General features: G+C 32.4%; 2 protein-coding genes across 2 annotated transcripts in view; both read right to left on the minus strand.

Moving 5' to 3' along the window:
* The window catches only part of LOC124372134 (mediator of DNA damage checkpoint protein 1-like), a 12870-nt gene extending 10988 nt beyond the window's left edge, over positions 1 to 1882 (minus strand). The window contains exon 1 of the mRNA XM_046830501.1: positions 631 to 1882. Coding sequence (XP_046686457.1) covers positions 631 to 1539 — 909 coding nt within the window. The 5' untranslated portion in view covers positions 1540 to 1882. The remainder of the gene's footprint in view (positions 1 to 630) is intronic.
* LOC124372135 lies at positions 1880 to 19293 on the minus strand (the record flags this gene model as incomplete). Its single annotated transcript, XM_046830502.1, is given in 3 exon segments — positions 1880 to 6307; positions 17149 to 17210; positions 19221 to 19293. Coding segments are annotated over 3 exon segments (4563 nt in total), but the record flags the coding sequence as incomplete, so codon positions are not given.
* Positions 19294 to 19577: the final 284 nt, after the last annotated feature.

Below are 19577 nucleotides of genomic sequence, written 5' to 3' on the forward strand. Positions count from 1 at the left end.
TAAAGCCGCAGTGAGGGTGTTAAACGAAAACTATTAACTTAAATTGCTTAAGCCTTCCAGCTTCTGTCATGGTTAAATTATTATGGAATGAATCAATTGACTTTGTTCACTTCTTTTCCCGATTTGCAAGAATATCCAGTAACACAGTTTCCACTAACTGTTTCCGAGCAGCATGCTAAACTCCACAGCATCCAAATAGAAATAAAATGTTGGTATTGTTTATAGAAATAATAATAACAACAATTTTCTTTCCCCCCCCCCTCCCCAGGAAGAGAACCTCAGGAAATTTCTACTACATTTAAACCTATAACGCGTTCTACCCACACTAAACAATACAATAGTCCTAGTTTACCTAAATTAAGCTAACTCAGACCACAATAGCACACTTTCCCATATACAATCTTCTAAAAAGTCATGACTAAGACTGCTGTCATTGTGCAATTGGCAAAGTGAAGAGAACTCCTCATTCTCTAATACAACTCCAAAGGTTAACAGTGTTTGTAACCTGGAGGGGTCAGTTCACTGGAAAGCTAGAGGTCTAAAAAGATAGAGTTGCAAATAGAATATTAATAATTCTGTAAATAAACTACAAAGAACAAAACTACTTTAAATTAACAAACTAAAACTCACCGTTGATCGAATGCTAGTTGAGGTTTCGCTTGAAACACTCTCACTTCTAGAACCCCTTCTAGATTCAACCTTGTCACTTGTTTTTCGAGTCCTTGAAGTACTTCTGGCTTTATCTGGGCTACCATGATCTTTTGCAGACTCGCTTTGCTTTGTTCTCTTGGGGAAACTAGTTCTTGACGGAACTGCAAAGGAAGGGTCATCAGTGTTTGTGGTCTTCTTTGTTTCATCTTCTGAAGTCATATACTCAGAACTGCCAAATGTTCCCTTCCTCTTCTGGACTTTAGATTTACTCTTTCCATGTTTTCCATTCGTAGAAGATTCTGATTCAATGCTGACATCATCATTCTGAGATGTAGTAACAGGCCTACGACTTTGTGAAGTCTCTCCTGAAGAATTTGGCTCATTGCATACAGACGTTCCTTTCCTCGTTGTTCTCCTCGACACAGAATGTTTTGGAGAAATGCTTCGGGATAAATCTGATTGAGCGCTGTCATTACTACTTGAAGATTTGATGGTGCTTCTTTTGGTTCTTTTTCCTGAAGTTGCAAGCTCTAAACTTTCAGACACCAATTTTCTTTTTTGTCTTTTTGACTCAAAAGTTTCCTTTGTAGTGGGAGAATCTGATTTTATAGAATCTTCAACTAAGGATTTGACATAAATTTTTTTCTCTTCTAAAATATTAGATTCGTTATTTTCTCTTTTTCTCCGTTTTCCTTCATTTTCCATGGAAGAATCTGATTCAACATTAGCATCCCGGAATCGAGCAGGTTTTACTCTTGTGCGTTTGAAATTACTGCCCAATCCAATGTCCGTTAGTTCTGGTTCTCCCCTAGTTTTATTAAGTTTGTAACCTAAATTTGTTTTATTATTAATTTCTTTAAAATGAGAAAATGATTTAGAAGATTTCATATTACTCAAGTCTTCTGATTTATCGCTTTCCAGCTTCCTTTGGTTTATTGATTCACTAACATCCTTTAGAGGTACATTTTCATACAAAAGATCCTTTTGTAGTTCTGAATCAGCTAAATTCTTTTTTTTGGATCGGTTACTTTTTCTCGGGATTGGTTCTGGTATCTTATACAATTCTGTATGAGATTCATTGTCGTCTACTTGAGGTTTTGGTTTATTTTCCTTTATTATATTAACACATGTGCTTTTTTCTGATTTCTCTGTTATCAGTTCTACACAGTCGTTATTAAGTATATTTCTTTCAGCGGTGCTTTTATAAGTAACATCCTGATTTATACCATTAGTTTTTTGGTACAACAACATTATCTGATTTGCTTTTATTTCGCTTTTTTGATTGATCAGAAAATGTGTCATTTACTGCAATTTTAGCTATCCTTCTTGATTTCTTTAACTGTTTTTCATTTTCATATAGAGGATGTGTACTCTCTTCTTTTGATGTATCACTTTCCACATTCCTTTTGTTTTCCAATACTTTGACTTCCTTTAAGGACAATTGGTCTTTGTGTAGTTCAGAACCAGTTAAATTGCCCTTTTTGGAACGGCTACTTTTTCTGGGGCTAGCTTCTGATAACTTATTAAGATCCTTGTGAGATTGATTATCTTCTAGTTCAGATCTAACTTCATTTTCCTTTACTATACTACCATTTGTCTTTTTTTCTGATTTTTCAACTATTATTTCTACATATTCTTTGTTGAGTAAATTTTCTTCAGCTGAGTTTTTACATGTTACCTCCTGCTTTATACCATTAGTTTTTGCTACAGTAACATCCTTTGTTTTGGTTTTATTTTCTTTTTTGGATCGGTTAGGTACATTTTCATTTGTTGCAATCTGAGCTATTCTTTTTGATTTTTTAATCTGTTTTTCATTTTGATTCAAAGGAGGTAAATCATCAATTTGGGAAGTGCTAGTTTTACTAGATTGTTCTTTCGTAGGAGGTTTTAGATCAATCTTGGGTTCAGATTTAAAAGTTCTTGAATTTTGTTTCTTTTCAAGAGATTCTTGATAAGACTCATTACAATATTTTTCAATTTTCACATATGAGTGCATTAAATTTAGTTTTGTAAAATCATCAGGATTTTCAGCCAGTTCATTGGAATTATTTTTTTCAATAAAGTCTGCTTTACTCAATTCTTTTTTTAATTTTCCTACAACACCTTTTTTGCAGCCAGGTTTAGTTTCTTCACTATCTTTCTGGTTTTTAGTAACTTTTTTTAAGACTGCTGAAGATTGTTCATTACAATTGGTTTCTTCTTCTTTCACCTGATGTAAATATTCAGCCATTTTTCTCGCCATCCTCTTTGCTCTAGGTGTTCTATTTACAATCAAAGGCCCATAATCATTTTTATTTCGCTGTGAATTTAAATTGCTTTTATGACTATACTCAGGTGTTTTGTCTGCAACTGCTATCAAATCTTCTGTTGAAGGTAAAATTGGGCTTTCGGACAGAACTTCATTACTAGGCTTTCTTTTTGGAGTGTGCAAGTTATTTGTCTTAATAACTTGAGTAGAGTTTACATTATGAAAGGGTTTGAATGGTGTGGATGATGAACATGGTTCATTAAAGAATATGCTTTGATTTAAAGTGTCACATGGTTTGTCATTCAAGAGCTTTTTCTTTGTACTTTCACATGTTAAGATTGTAGAAATATACACATTTTGCCCTACAGTGGAACAAATTTCCATATCTGCCACAGATATACATTTTTCATTTAACTCCTCTTCTCTCAATTTAGTGGACTTATTCATTTTAACTTTGTTTTCCACATTAGTTCTGTTATTTCTATTCAACCTGGGATTCAGAATCTTTAAATTTGGTTGTGTTTCAGCTTCACAGATTCTATCTTCCACATGTATGCTTTCATTTCCACACAACTTGGGTTTCATTATCTGCAAATTCAGTTGTGTTTCAGCTTCAAATCTCATTTTATCTTCCACACTAGTTCTTCCATTTCTATCCAAGCTGGGTTTTTCTAGCCCCACATTCAGTTGTGTTTCAGCTTCAAAGCCCACATCATCTTCCACATTAGTTCTTCCACTTTTATCCAAGCTGGGTTTCTCTAATCGTACATTGAGTTGTGTTTCAGCTTCAAAGCCCACTTCATCTTCAACATTAGTTTTTCCATTTCTATCCAAGCTGGGTTTCTCTAATCGTACATTGAGTTGTGTTTCAGCTTCAAAGCCCACTTCATCTTCTACATTAAGTCTTCCATTTTTATCCAAGCTGGGTTTCTCTAGTCGTACATTGAGTTGTGTTTCAGCTTCAAAGCCCACATCATCTTCCACATTAGTTCTTCCACTTTTATCCAAGCTGGGTTTCTCTAATCGTACATTGAGTTGTGTTTCAGCTTCAAAGCCCACATCATCTTCCACATTAGTTTTTCCATTTCTATCCAAGCTGGGTTTTTCTAGCCCCACATTCAGTTGTGTTTCAGCTTCAAAGCCCACATCATCTTCCACATTAGTTCTTCCACTTTTATCCAAGCTGGGTTTCTCTAATCGTACATTGAGTTGTGTTTCAGCTTCAAAGCCCACATCATCTTCCACATTAGTTTTTCCATTTCTATCCAAGCTGGGTTTCTCTAGTCGTACATTGAGTTGTGTTTCAGCTTCAAAGCCCACTTCGTCTTCAACATTAGTTTTTCCATTTCTATCCAAGCTGGGTTTTTCTAGCCCCACATTCAGTTGTGTTTCAGCTTCAAAGCCCGTATCATCTTCCACATTAATTCTTCCATTTTTATCCAAGTTGGGTTTCTCTAGTCGTACATTCAGTTGGGTTTCAGCTTCAAAGCCCACTTCATCTTCCATATTAGTTCTTCCATTTTCTTCCAATATGGATTTCTCTAACAGCAAATTTGGTTGTGTTTCAGCTTCACAAATATCAAATTCGTGTTTAGTTATTTTCTTTTTAAATTCATTTCCTGTTAATTTAGTGGATTTATGCATTTCCATTTCATCTTCCATGTCAGTGCTATCATTTTCATTCAAGCTTGGCTTTTCTAACTGCAAATTTGGTTGTGTCTCAGCTTCACAGATATCAATTTTATTTTTAAGATTTCCCTCATTTACCTCTGTTTCAGCAAACAAATTATAAAGATTCAAGTTTAGTTGGGTTTCCTCAGCATCAATACTTTGTTCCTTTTTACAGCCTTTTTCATAGTGCTCAAATATTCTGCTATTGTTCTTTTTCACATCACAAATGTTCAAATTAACTTGTGTTGCTTCATGAGAAAAATTATCATCTTCATCACTGTTTATGTCAGAAAAAATTTCTTTCTTTATTTCAAATTCACTTTTAATGTTATTGAATGTACATTTTAGGTTCGGATCTTCAGAACTTGTCATGGTTGAATTTAGTAGTGGTGCTTTATCTGAATCACCTGCAAAACAACTAGAATCAGTGGATTTTTCAGTCTGAGCCTTTTGATTTCCTTTATTTATATTCAAGATTGGAGGATCAATACTTTTGTCATATGCTAAATTATTTTGATTTGCAAGTTCAAGTGACCTATTTTCCTGGTAAGTATCACAACCAGATTCTTTATTTTCAACTAATTTAGTATTTATTTGTGTCAGAGCTTCTTCAATATCTTCATTTGAAGAGATACGTTTTGAAGAACAAGTCTCACTTATACCGATTTGATTGTCAGTCATTTTCAGTCCATCTTGATTTAAATAATTTTTACTGGTACCACTGTTGTCTTCATTTCTTGCCATACATTTTGCCGTGTTAACTAAAGAAGTATTTGTGTTTGTTTTAACTGTGGCTTTAATTTTTGTCTGTTCTAGTATATTATAGTTACACTTTTGCTCTTTGTGAGCAACAATGCTTCCAGATCCATTTTCTTGATCTTTATTGTCTGCATTTGGTTGTGTGAGTTCTTTTGTTATGTCTTTTAAGCCATTATTCGAGGCTTTCAGTGATTCCAAACTACTGTTAACTTGTGATAAGACAGCTGAAAGTGCAAGGTCACTTATCTCATCTTCTTCTAAGGCATTTGAAGAGTTTACGTTATCAGTTCCACTTTTGTTCATATCATTTAATTTGTCCTCATTTTTAACATTTTCCTTCCCTGAACTTTCAAATTCTTTATTTTTGTTGTGAAGCTCCCTCTGACATTCAGCTAACTCAGACTCTGCATCAAAAATATCAATATCACAACTTTTTTCTGCTTTTTGGATTTGCAGTTGACTTAGACCCATTTCTTGGGTTTCCGCCTCAAAAATGGATGTGTCATCTTGATTGTTCTGATCTCTCACTGTTAATTGTGCTTCTGTATTAAATACACACTCAGTATCAATATCCATTAAATTTCTGTCCTCGGGGACTCCAACACTGGATTTACAAACGCCATCAAAGTCATCACCTTGTGTTTCTAGTTCAAAGATATCCTTGCTACTGTTTATTTCCAATTTTGATGTAGAGGAATCTTTGTTTTTATAATGTTTAGCCACAACAGATGGATCAAAAATATCTTCAGTTAAACTTAAATCTGCCATTTTATTACTTTTATCTTTCCGGTTGGATTTGAATTCTTTGACTGTCTGAGATGGTAACACAAAGAATTCATCATCCTCAGTCTCATCCCCTGAAGCATCAATAACCTGATTGTGACTTTCTTCAATATCTTTATTCTTGTGTTCGAGAACAGACGAATCATCTAAGACTGATTCAGAAATATGTCCACTTTCTTCACCACCAAACATTCTCTAAAACAAAATAGAATAATAATTACATAATTAAGTCAATGTCCTACTATAATCCTATTTGAAAATAGTAATTATCATCAGTATACTTACTACTATTGATTACTATTTTTGTGAATTACTAGGCAAATCAAATATAAACGGTAATTTTCAAAATTATATTTATTGAATAATACTATACAGAAACTATACCTTCAACATTTTTCAATGTAGTCTCCTGCATTATCTACACACCTGCCACCGATTTGGAAGCTTGAATATTCCCTGTTCATAAAAAGATTGAGGGCGAGTTGTTAACCAATCGCGCACGTGCTTTTCGACATCTTCATTGTTTTCAAATCGTTTTCCTCCAAGTGATTCTTTCAGGGGCGCAAACAAAAAATAGTCACAAGGGGACAGGTCTGGACTGTAAGGAAGGTGTTCGAGAGTTTCCCAGCCCATTTCTTCCAATTTATCCCTTGTCAACAATGCGGTGTGAGGCCTTGCGTTGTCATGGAGAAGGATGACATCTCTAATGGGCACACCTCGTCTTTTGTTCCGGTAACTGGTTTTTGCTGACTGTAGCACCTGGCAGTAGTAAGCCGCATTCACTGTTCGTTGATCGTGAAGAAAATCAATGAGTAGAACTCCCTTTGAGTAAAAAAAAATTGTTGCAAGAACTTTTCCGGCTGAGAGACGAGTTTTGGCTTTCACTGGGCAGCCTTCATCCTTCCTTCGCCACTCCTTACTTGCCATTTTCGATTCGGGAGTGTAATGGTGGACCCACGTCTCATCACATGTGACGATGCGCCTCAAAAAATCTTCACCTTCTTCTTGAAATCGTTGCAGAAGTCTCCCAGCAATCTCCGACCTGACCTGTTTTTGATTTCCGGTCAACAACCTAGGAACCCAGCGAGCACTAATTTTTCTGAAGCCAAGGTGGTCTGTGATTGCAGACTGAACACTCCCGTAGCTGGTACCAATTTCCGACGAGATTTCTTGAACAGTTAACCGGCGATCACCTTCAATAAGCTGTCGAACCGCACTAATGTTGTCATCTGTAAGACTTGACCTTGGGCGTCGACCGTGATTTTCGTTTTCAACACGTTCTCGGCCATCCCTAAATTCTCTGGCCCACGTATACACTCGATTTTGAGACAGAGTAGTGTCCCCAAACTGTGCCTGCAAACGAGTAAAAATTTCCGAAGGCTTAACACCTTCATTTGTTAAAAATTTTATGACGATGCGTTGTGCAACAGATGGATGTACCTCTCACTCGGTCATGGCTGTACTGAAGGCAGAACACAACGCTAGTTTGAAGCAAGCAGTTCCCCCCACTCCTATTAAGCAAAACGACAATCGCCCACAGCCGCATCACGTCCGAACGTGTTTGGTACAGTCAACAGCAAAATTACCGTTTATATTTGATTTGCCCTCGTAATATTTATTTTCATTGAGATTTTTTATTTATTTAAAAAAATCCTCCAACCATAATTCTAGCATCATGCACCTGATATTAAAAGGCAATAACATCTCAAAACACCAATCAACAATGCTGTAATTCATCTGAGCCTATTCATGACTTTTAACTCTAATACTGGCACACATTGATTTTATAAGAGTCATGATGCCATAATGGGAAATATAAAATCAACGTTAACGCAAACACATTATGCATTTTGCAGCCTTTTATATAGTGTAAAATCATGTTGATCAGTAATGTTTTACACATCATTCAAAAGCCTATTCAACCAATAATCAAATGTTTTAATAATGTGAACGATAACACAAACTGTTTTTCTACAATCAACATTTGAAATCAGTCAGTTTTCGTTTGATGATGTGACAGCCATTACTGCTGTAGTCATAGTCAAACTACTTTATTCTGTAATATGTACAAGGTACAAAGAATAGCGTCACTACAATGAAACTAAATACTAATATTAATTTTAAAATATAAGTAAAAAAAAATACAATCGTAACATCTCAACAATTTATCTTCAATTCTTCTTTAAATGAATTTAATTGGTTTTTGTATTGAAATATTCCTCAAAAGAATATAGAGACAAATTAGTTAAATAATCTTTGACTTCTTTTTTAAATTTTTAACAGATTTGTTTCCATTATAAATTTTGTTGGTAAATTATGTAGATATCTAACACCTCTGTAATAATGTTTTCTTTTTGTAAAATTCAAGATTGTGTTGATCGACATGTCTATTAAAACGGGTATTATATGTATGTTTATTGGTTTGTAGTATCGGATCAAAAAATTGTTTTACATAAATTATTGATTCAAATATGTATATAAACCATATACTGTCAGAATTCCAAGTTCAGAAAAAATATGTTTAACAGAATCTGTATATCTTAAATTTTTCATTATTCTCAAAGATTTTTTTTGTAGGACCAAAAGCCTATCTAAATTACTTATTGTTGTTGCTCCATAAATGCTTATTCCGTAAGCTAAATGTGAATGGATCAAAGAGAAATATATTAATTTAAGTGTATGTAAATTACTAATTTTTGCCATTTGTCGCAATGCATATAGACCAGTAGACATCTTCTTAGTAACATGATCTACATGTTTATCCCAAGCTAAATTTTTATCTATTATAAGTCCTAAAAACTTTGTGTGGTCTACTTGTTTAAGTCTGTCATTGTCTAGAAAAATGTCACAGTTTAAATTTTGATCTGGATTGCTTTGTAGAAAAAGAAATATAATTAGATTTATCTGAATTTAATAAAAGATTATTTTTGTCAAAAAAATCCTTAATCCTAGTTAGACCAATATATGATGAAATTTCAATATTCTCAAGCTCTGACCAGAAAAACAAAACATTTGAATCATCAGCATACAGACACACGCCACCATCCAACCCCTCCATCAACCCCTGGCAAACCTCCTATATAACATAAAAAACAATAGAGGACCCAGGATAGACCCCTGGGGCACACCATGCCGTAGTGTCTGCAGCTGTGATCTATGAGCCCTCACATAATGATTTTTATTGTGAAAAATGGTTTCTTCTATTTCTACATATTGTTTTCTATTTGTTAAATAGGAATCAACCACGTTTGCTCCTTTCCATATATACCGAAGCTGTTTAATTTCCTTATTAACTTTACATGACTGACACTATCAAATGCTCTGGTAAGATCTAAAAATATCCCAATTACTTTTTCTCTTTTATCAACTGAGTCAATAATGGACTGGATAAATTCTATACCGGCCGTTATTGTTGATTTTCCCACGACGAAAGCCATGTTGTTGTTTGTCCAACAGTTCATTAGACTCTAGGTGTTTTAAAAGCTGATCATAAACAACTTTTTCGAATATTTTAGAAAAAAATGGGAGCATATGACACTGGCCTATAGCATGCTGGATCAGTCACATTACCTTTTTTAAAGAGAGGAATCAACTTTGGCAACTTTTAAAATATCAGGAAATATTCCTGAATTAAAGAAGAATTGATTACATGGACAAGAGGTTTTATAATAAAGTTAACAGATTTTTTCACAATATCAATTGGTATATCATCGTGCCCCACAGAAAAACTTAGTTTTAAATGACAAAACAATTGTTTTTAACTGATACTCAGACACCGGTTGAAATCTGAAACATGGCCGAGCACAGGTCAGAAGATGCTCACTATTGGTATAAATAGAGTTGAGCTGAGGTATGTTAGGTAATACTAGAGCAAGTCAACGGCTGTCACAAAAAAATCATTAAAAGTGTTTCCTACAGTAACAGGATTAGATATTAATTTTCCATTTGCAATAATACTTTTATTATGATTTATATTGGATTGTTTATTTACCTCATATTTAATTATTTTCCAAGTTGTTTTTTGGTTTGTTGTCAGAGTATAGAATTTTATCATCGAAGTATTTTTGTTTATTTCTATTCATGCACTCTTTCAGTACATTTTTCTTTCCTTTTATGACTAACTTCAAATTTGTGTTTTTGGAAATTCTAAATTGCTTCTCAAGTTCAACTAATTCATTTTTTAAAATTTTGTATATCATCTGTAATCCATTTTTTGTCCTAAAGAAAATGTTTAACAGTTTGACTAATTTTAGGAAAATGTATTTCGAAAATATAACTAAAAATACTATGAAATAGTTGATATTTCATATCTACCGGTGATTGATAAACTTCTATCCATGTCTCCTTTGCTATATCTCGCAAAAAAATGTTTCAGTGTTATTCAAAGTAAATCTTCTGCATAGTTTTTTTATATTCATTTTACTCGAATCAACACAATTTAATTCTAAAAATTCTAGAAGTTGACCATCATGATCGGATATTTGAGTTTATGATACCTGATATATTTAATTTTGTACAATCTATATTCGTAATAAAGTTATCTATGGCTGTCTGAGAATCAGCTGTAACTCTAGTTGGGAAGTCCACCAAATATTTCATATTATACACTTTTAATATATTACTAAATTTAGTGTAAATTATATCTTTTTTTTAATACATTTATGTTTATATCTCTCCAGCCAAAATCACATTTTTTTAATTTATGACATAGTACATTACACAATATATCTAAATTATTTAAAAATTTGTCTACTAGACAGTGTTGGGGGTGATCTATATAAAACTGCCAATACAAAAGAAAATTTATCTATAGTTATTTCAGACAGGCAGCACTCAAATTCTTTTTCTCCTAAGAGAGCTTCAACTGCTGGTAATTTAATACATCTGAAATGTATATGCTCTTTAGCCAATATTAGCACTCCACCTCCAGATGAATGAGATCTCACAAAAGACGAGCAAATGTTGTACTGAGGAATGTGTAACCCAACCAATTCTGCTGCTGTCAATTTATGTTCAGTTAGTGCCAAGATATCTGGTTGTATTTCCTCTAAATTTATATTTAACAATATTTAAGTGGGATGACAAATGTTGAACATTTTGATGAAAAATAGAAAACTTGGATGATGATTGACAGCTCCTTGCCTTAGTATGCCTACTATCTTGAGAAAAATCATATAAACTTTTAGTTGATGAGGGCAGGGTGCTGTATGTTGTCATGAAAATTGGTAATGTTATTTGTATTTGTTATATATTGTTATTTTTTGTAAAACTGAACCTTTTGATATTATTTTACTCTGCTCTATTTTACTGGGCTCTTCTGCAATTGATTTGCTAAAAAAGGTGACAGTGGTGACATTAATGAAGGTTTGTTGACAAGTGACTACATGTGTTTTTATTGCTCATGGAGTTGTTGTTCTGGATATTAGAGATTCTATGTGTGATTGAATTGTCTTGTGTGTTTGTGTTACTCTGAGCACAGCAATGGTATTTGTTCACATTTTGTCTTAATCAACTTAGCTAGTAAAGCTTTACCTCTTCTATTAAAATGAAAGCCATGATTTGTATAGTAGTTAGGCTGAATGGTTGATAAATCTATAAAACCTCTGATATTAGATGTTGACATACATTTATGTAGTTTTGCATTTACACAGTGAATAGCAAAAGTTTTCTTTAGGGCTATCAAAACGGAATGGAATGCTTAGAATATGTACATTTGTTTTAGATGCTACATTTACTATTTTATCTAACTTAAAACTATTTACAAGTAATTCATGATCCTTGACTCGATCACAGTCATTGCTTCCACAGAGAAATATTGCATGGTCTTCAGCTGTAAAAATTAGACGTCATCTCCACCAAATTTTGAGCAACATAGTTAAAATTTGCTCCTGGATTTGTGACAACTTCCACAGTGAAACTCTCCCCCAGTTCTTCTTCCAGAAGTGGTGACATATGCTTCCCATGACTATCTGCCACAAACAGCAATCTGGGCTTCTTGGTTTTTGTTGACCTCGAGTTTGTTGGCTGGTTATATTTTTCCAGTATTCCTGTCATTGTTGCCTGTGATCCTTTTATCTCAGAAGTACTCTCCTCTACTTCCGACTCGCTTAATGCTTGAAATTTATTTTTTTACACACTATAGGTTGTTCTGGCTTTAGTAATGGCAAAACTTCTTCGGACATCTTTATTTTTAGTTTGTACTTTTACAATAGTGGAGTAAAGCTCACTTGCATTATTTACGTTAATACTTTCTTTTTGTTTTCTATCATTTGTAATTTAATTATAAATTCTTCTCTTTCTATAAGTTAGGGTTTCTAAGCTGGTTATCTGTTTGCGAGATTCTTTTCTGCACATCTTGATACCTCCAACTGCTTACCCATGTCAGTCACTATCAAATTTACACTTTCTAGTTCATTCCTTAGCTCCTGATTCAGCTGCAATAAATCCTCATTGATGTTGTCCGTGTCATCATTAGTGCTGCCTCTTCGATTTCCTGGCTCATTATAACTCTTTTCGTTTTTATTTTCCTTATGTAAAATAGTCTGCTGATGATCCGATACTGAGCATCTATTACACTTCCACCCAATATCTCTCCTTAATTCCCTTACACTGCTTAACGGATAAATCAGTACAAGTTCTATGAAACCAATTTTCACAAGTAGTGCATTCTACACTGTATCCTCGGGTTCCCAGTTTTTTATTGCATTGTTCACAACTGTATATGCTGCTTTTTCTGTATTTTCCCATGTTTTAAAATAAAAAGTAAGCAAGTAGTATTTGTTAATTATTTAATCACATTTATTGACTGGGAAGTTTATTTATAAGTTATTTTATGTTTCTAATAACTTCTTTTCCAAAATGTTATTAATAAATTAAATGTAGCTACTTAAATATGTCCTGTACTCTATTAAATTAATTTTGGATAGTTTAATAAATTTAAATGAAATAAGCAAAAAGAAATGCCAGGTTGAACGATTTGAACCACTGATCTAATATTGAACTTTGACAGATGTCCACCTTACACACTGAGCTATCAGTACTTATTGATAAGAGAACAAGAGTCACTCAGTATCAACTCAAACCTGCTCACTCACAATCAGATACGGTAATAACCTGTTGTGACAGCATTACTGCACAGTAAAAAGTGAAAGTGAAAATAAAAATTATTTTATTGTTACAAATGCCAGTTCAGTTTGAAGATATTTTATACTTGTAAGTATTGAAGTAAATGTTTAATAAAATCACTGTATTAAATACAATTAAATAAAAATTATTCTATTTTTAGTGTTAGTTAGTAAGTTACCAATATTTGTATGATTAAAACAATTTAAAAATGTTCAACTTTATGGATTAAAATATTTACTCTTTAAAACTCTTTCACTTTTGAAAATATGATATAAAAACTATTGTTTAAACTTCAAATAGCACTGATATTAAAATGAGCTGTAAAACAACACTGTGGGACACTTTCAAAACACATGCAACTATTTCAGTGAATAACCACATGAAATTTTGAAATTTTGAAATTTTGAATTTTGAAAATAACCACATGTCGGCATCGTCTGGTTCCTAAGGCATTGTTTACATTACATTTGCTAGATACAGTCTGATTATAATTGGTCATTGTGTTATTTATTTTGTTCAATAATTGTAATTTTGTTATAATTTTCATTTATAGTGAAGTATACATAAGTTTTATGCTATTTTCATAAATGTCTGTTGAATGGTAATATGTATGGTACAGTTTTGTGAAACCCTGGCTATAGCTCTTTCTTGTGAACTAATAATCTTATTTCTTGCAATGCAAACTATTATCATAAATAGCAAGGAAAACTTTCGAGATAGTTCATCAGATCTGAAGGAATTTATAGGCTTGGAGCCTGTTTCTGATCAATTAGATTTGGAGGGAAGTGATATAGGTTATGTTTAATGTTGTAGATGAGTTATTTTACTATGAAAACTAAATAAAGCATATACACAAACTACGTAGAATTTAACAGATAATATCTATTTTTCAAAAGTTTCTAGTTTTCTAGCTTTCAATTTAATAAGTTTTTCAGGCATGATCCACCACATTTTTCTTGTTGTAAATCAAAGTCTTAACAAAATGAAGTAAAAAAATAACTTTATCAATGGTATAATAATTCTTTTCTAAATTTTTCATTGAGAATAATTATATGCTATACAACCTAATAAATATCAGTTGTGGGTTTTTTTATTAATGTAAAACTGGAACTCTATGAAATTAGACCTAATGTAGTTGTCAGCTCCAGGGTTAAGAGGAGGTGGTGCAAACCTGCCATCAAAGCAAATTTATAAACATATGTGTCGAGGCTTCCACGTACTGACATGTGGAGATAGACTTTTTCAAATCACTGGTGAACATTAATTTTAAGAACGTAGTCTATGCTGAGTTGCAGTCTGATGCAGTTTATGAAAGCACAGGAGAGTAAATCTCCAGTCTGGACTTACTCAGCTTGTTTTAATCTTCCATGTGGCAGTCGCTTGACTCCTTATTGGAAAGTCAAATGAACTCTTTTAAAAGAGTTAAAAATATATATATTTGTCTATGGCTACTCATTCTTATTCTTAGCCTATTGGTTGTCAGGCCTATATATTGTGCAGTGAATAGGCTACAAAGGTAAACCAGTTTCCCAACATGCTGTAAGCCTTCAATAACTGTTTTAAATCCACAGTAGGACAGTAATTTCTGAGGGACTTGACCAAAACAAACATGTTAGTGGGCTGTTTTTTGGACATAAAAAAAGCCTTTGACACTGTTGATCACGGAATATTATTGGGAAAAATGTTTGACTGTGGGATAAGGGGAGTTGTTTTAAATTGGTTTCAAGATTATTTAAAATCTAGAAGACAGTGTGTAAAAATTAATGGAGTTTTTCAGTGCAATGGGTGAAATTAAGTGTGGTGTACCTCAAGGATCAGTTTTAGGCCCTACTCTTTTCTTAATTTACATCAATGATCTTTGTAATGCTAGTCTTCAGGGTAGTATAACTTGTTTTGCTGACGACACTGCTTTGTGTTATTCCAGCTCCAGCTGGGGTGATATAGAGCTTGCTATGAATGTTGATCTCAAAGCGCTAAAGTGGTGGTTTTGTAAAAACAGAATGGTTCTTAGCCCTGAGAAGACAAGTTATATTAATTTTAGTTTAAGAGGTCAAGTGCCTTTTGACGCCGGATTTATAAATGTTTTAATTGTCTTTGCAATAATTCTATTTGCAATTTATCTTGTAAACCGGTTTGCAGAAGCAAGTGAAGTTAAATATCTAGGCGTAGTGTTAGACAGAGAATTAAACTGGAATAACCACATATTAGTATTGAAATCTAAATTAAAAAATTATTTACGAGTTTTTTATTTTCTGAGGAATTTTTGTGACAAAGAGATATTACGTCTTTTTTATTTTTCATTGGTAAACAGTCGGTTAGACTATGGTATTTCGTGTTGGGGAGGCACTTACAAGACAAAGCTACAGCCTATTTTGAAACTTCAAAAACATTTTATTAGAATTATAGTAAACAAACCTAAAACTGAAACCTCATTCCCTCTATTTGTCAGCCTTAATATTTTACCTCTAAGATTTATGTTTGTGTACAAAACTTTAAAGTTGTTTCTACGATAAGAGTGGAAACCTACCGGATGTTGACATTAATGAGTATAGGTTTTAAACTTCGCAATGCAAATAACTTTAGAACACCTAAACCACAAAAAACATTTTTTACTAAAACTTACTTTTTTTTAGCCCCAAGAATATTTAACAAAATTCCTAATGAAATAAAATTTAAAAAGTCAAAATTCTGTTTTTTGAAGACATTAAAACAATGGTTGTTTTCTTTCTGCGACATTGAGGTTTTAATTGAGGTTCAGGAATAAATGAATTAAATTTTCATTAATTTTCCAAGCATGGTCCACAAAATTTACCCTGAAATAGATTCCAGTAGCATGTATTATCTTACACATGATTACAAAATTTCAATAAAATAGCTTATAGGGACTTTTTTCTTTTTTAAATTTAACTGTCTGAACTTTTTATTTTTTTTAGTTTTTAATAATATAATTACACGGTGTCCTCTAAACAGGCTTGCCTTGGAGGCCCTAAATTTTCTCAGGATTTAAAATATTGTTTTATATGTACATATTAAAAATGTTATTAGTTTTTCTTCCTCTAGTTGTGTATTTTGTTAGCTTTTATCTGATGTATACTTTAATTAACATTCATATTGTAGTTGTTGTAATGTACATAGTAGTTATGACTTAACAATTTGGACAAAGGTTTTTTTTAGTTTGTATAATTTGATATTTTTTTTTCTTCATTAAGGTCAGACCTGGGAGAGTTTTTGTTTTGTTTTGTTTTTTTTTTTCACGCTTTGTAACTACTGTATGTATTTATGTTATCCTGAGAAAATAAATTTATTCTTATTCTTATTCTTATTCTCTTAATTACCAAAAGACTGTAACTCGTCATAGTTAAGGAGACGGAAACTAATGAGTAACTAAATCAAGAACTCCTCCAAACCTAAATCTTAGATAAGTCCATCCCTTCAGCAGACTAACGGTTCCTCATATATACAGTGTATCCATAAGTCATGTCACACTTTTTTTATTGTTTATAGCTACTCTATTATTGATCACAGGTCTATTACACAGGTGTAAATTAAAACAGCTGTTTGTAAAATTTCTTTTTCAGTAGTAACCCTCTGTTGTCATACAGTAATGTGTGACTAACGTTTTCACAAAACAGTCATCATGGTAACTTTGCAAAGAAAAGTTCAGTGTATTTTTTCGGTTATCAAAGTTCAATATTCTTATACACATACTGACGTAGAACTGCTTAATGTTAATCTCATTATCGTGCTGTATGTATATACTTTATAAATAAAATTATTTAAACGTGTGGCACGACTTTATGCAGACACTGTACATAATAGTAAACTGGTAGTCTGCTGAAAGGAGAAAATATATGTTTAAAGAGAAAGATATTTTCTGTGAAATAAGTCAATATATCAGACTGTTTACTTACACGTGAAGAAGGTCCAGGTCCAGAGTCGTTTACATCGAGATCTAGGGCTTGGTTTATAGAATCTGCAATCAGGAATACCAGTCTCACTGTAGGCATACTGAGATTTCATATATATAACATGTACTTTGTTTACATATGTTTTGTTTACAAAACAATTTGTGGAAATTCTTCAAATTAAAAACAATTACAAAATCCCTTACCAATCCTCACTGGAAAAAGTAAAATATGGAATACCTCAGGGATCTATCTTGCATTCTTTATTGTTCACTTGCTACTTAAAATATTTCTCTCAACTCAGTGAGGGTAGTAAATTATGTCTGTATGCTGATAACACTAACTTGAAAATTACAGCCTCAACTATTAACTGGAAACCAAAGAAAATTCGGACATAAATTTATTAAATTACTTTGTTAATTCTAATAAATGCAGACATAACTAATTTTATTCATTTTAAAACTCAGCAAACTATAAACAAATGTCACCCTACAGTCACAATTTGTAATAAAATAATTGAAAATAAGGACAGTATAAAACTTTAGGTTTTAGAAATATACAAAACTCTTAATTGGAACATTCATGTTAAAATATTACTTTCCAAAATTTCATCATGTTTATATGCATTCATTAGACTGAGAAACCTGTGTAAAAAAGAAACATGAAATGTATTTATTTTTTATATATTCACTCAATAACATCTTTTGGAATCTCACTTCACAGTGCTACTGCTGTAAATAATCTAAACTCTATTCTAAAAATGCAGAAATAAGCCATTAGAATAATTTTTAATCTTCATGATAGGAACATCTGTTAAGGAATACTTTTAAAAAGAAAATATTATGGGATGTATAATATTTTAAATCAATTTATGGGATGTATAATTTTGAAACTATTTTGTCAATTATAAGCAAACTTCATGAACATTAATTGGTACGAGATAATCACAATCATTTCACAAGAAATCGTAATAATGTAGCAATAAATCTAAAATAAATTTTAAAAAGTTTCTCATCAACAAGGCTATATTCCTTTGATGATTCTGGAGATAGGATACTCCATAATTAATAGCTGATTTTGCCTCTTTCCCGATCAAGAAAGTATATATACATATACAGCTCTGAGAAGAATACATCTTTCAAAAGAAAAAAGTAAAATTTAGATTACATTGCCTCTTATATCTGTACTGCTAGCAGTTACTTGCATGAAATTTAATAAGCGATGCACGTGTATGACCACTGCTGGTTCAAGTGAATTATATTTCCGACACTAATGTTCAGTTTGTCTTGTTGAACGATCAAGAAAATATCCTCAAAAGGTTTACAATAATGGTCATTGTAATTTACTTTGTTCTTAGTATGTTTTTTTCCATAGTTGATTTTGATTCGTTTCCCAATCAAGAAAATACATATCACAGATCAGAAAAGCCTACTTTTGTCATCAGAAAATTAGATGGGTTTTGTATCAGTCTTTAAATTTAAAGTAAAAGTTTTCAAATTTTAGAACATTTAGAGTTGGAGATGGTTACATTAGTTCAAAAGAACAGTCCAGCGAAATTTCATCTAGCATAGTTGTTGTGGACTACTTCAAAGGGAGTCTTCGGAGTCAGATTCTGACCTTCTTATGTTTCAGGATATTTTCTAAGATAGACGAGTCTTTACCTAATTGCTAATACTAAACCGGCGTGAAAAATTATGGTTACTCTTTAGACAAGTTTCAAATTGAAAATAATAAAACAATGTTTACACAGAACAGTTGATTACATTTGACAGGCTCTTTCAATTAATATTACACAACTTTAGTGACCAAGATGGTATTTTTCGCTGCTTTGAAGACCAGTGAGGTGTTGTCCGGGGAGGGGGGGGGGGTTTGAAATAAGAATAGGCCTATATTCATCCCAGGAACTGTAATAATGTGCATGTAAAATTTCAGTACACCCGGTTGAGTAGTTTACGCGTGAAAATAAACAAACAAGGATAATTTCACATTTACAATATTATTAGGATATTAGTTAGTTAGTTAAATATAATTAATAATTTTAGTTAGTTAAATCTGGCTACAAAATAAGTAAAACTTACCACAGTTAAGCATAGATTCGGAGCCAGTTTCTGATCCACTATCATCGTCATTTAGATCTTGTTGCTTCTCCACCTGAAAAATGCAAATTTAAAATGTTTGACGGTAGTGTTAAACAAGAATTAACGGATATACAATGCATTTGCATGACATGACTATAATACAGGTAACAAAATTATCACTGACAAACACAATTTTACATTTTATGAAATGAAAACTAATTATATGGGGATAAGATTTCTTAACTATTTACCTGAAGAAATAAAAAAAAGAAACTAATAATAACAAATTTGAAATACAAATTAAGGAGTATCTTACAAACAAAGCACTTTATTCTATTAATGAATTGGAAGATGAGG

Source organism: Homalodisca vitripennis, unplaced genomic scaffold, assembly GCF_021130785.1.
Source record: "Homalodisca vitripennis isolate AUS2020 unplaced genomic scaffold, UT_GWSS_2.1 ScUCBcl_2576;HRSCAF=7483, whole genome shotgun sequence".
In the NCBI taxonomy this organism is placed as follows: Eukaryota; Metazoa; Arthropoda; class Insecta; order Hemiptera; family Cicadellidae; genus Homalodisca; species Homalodisca vitripennis.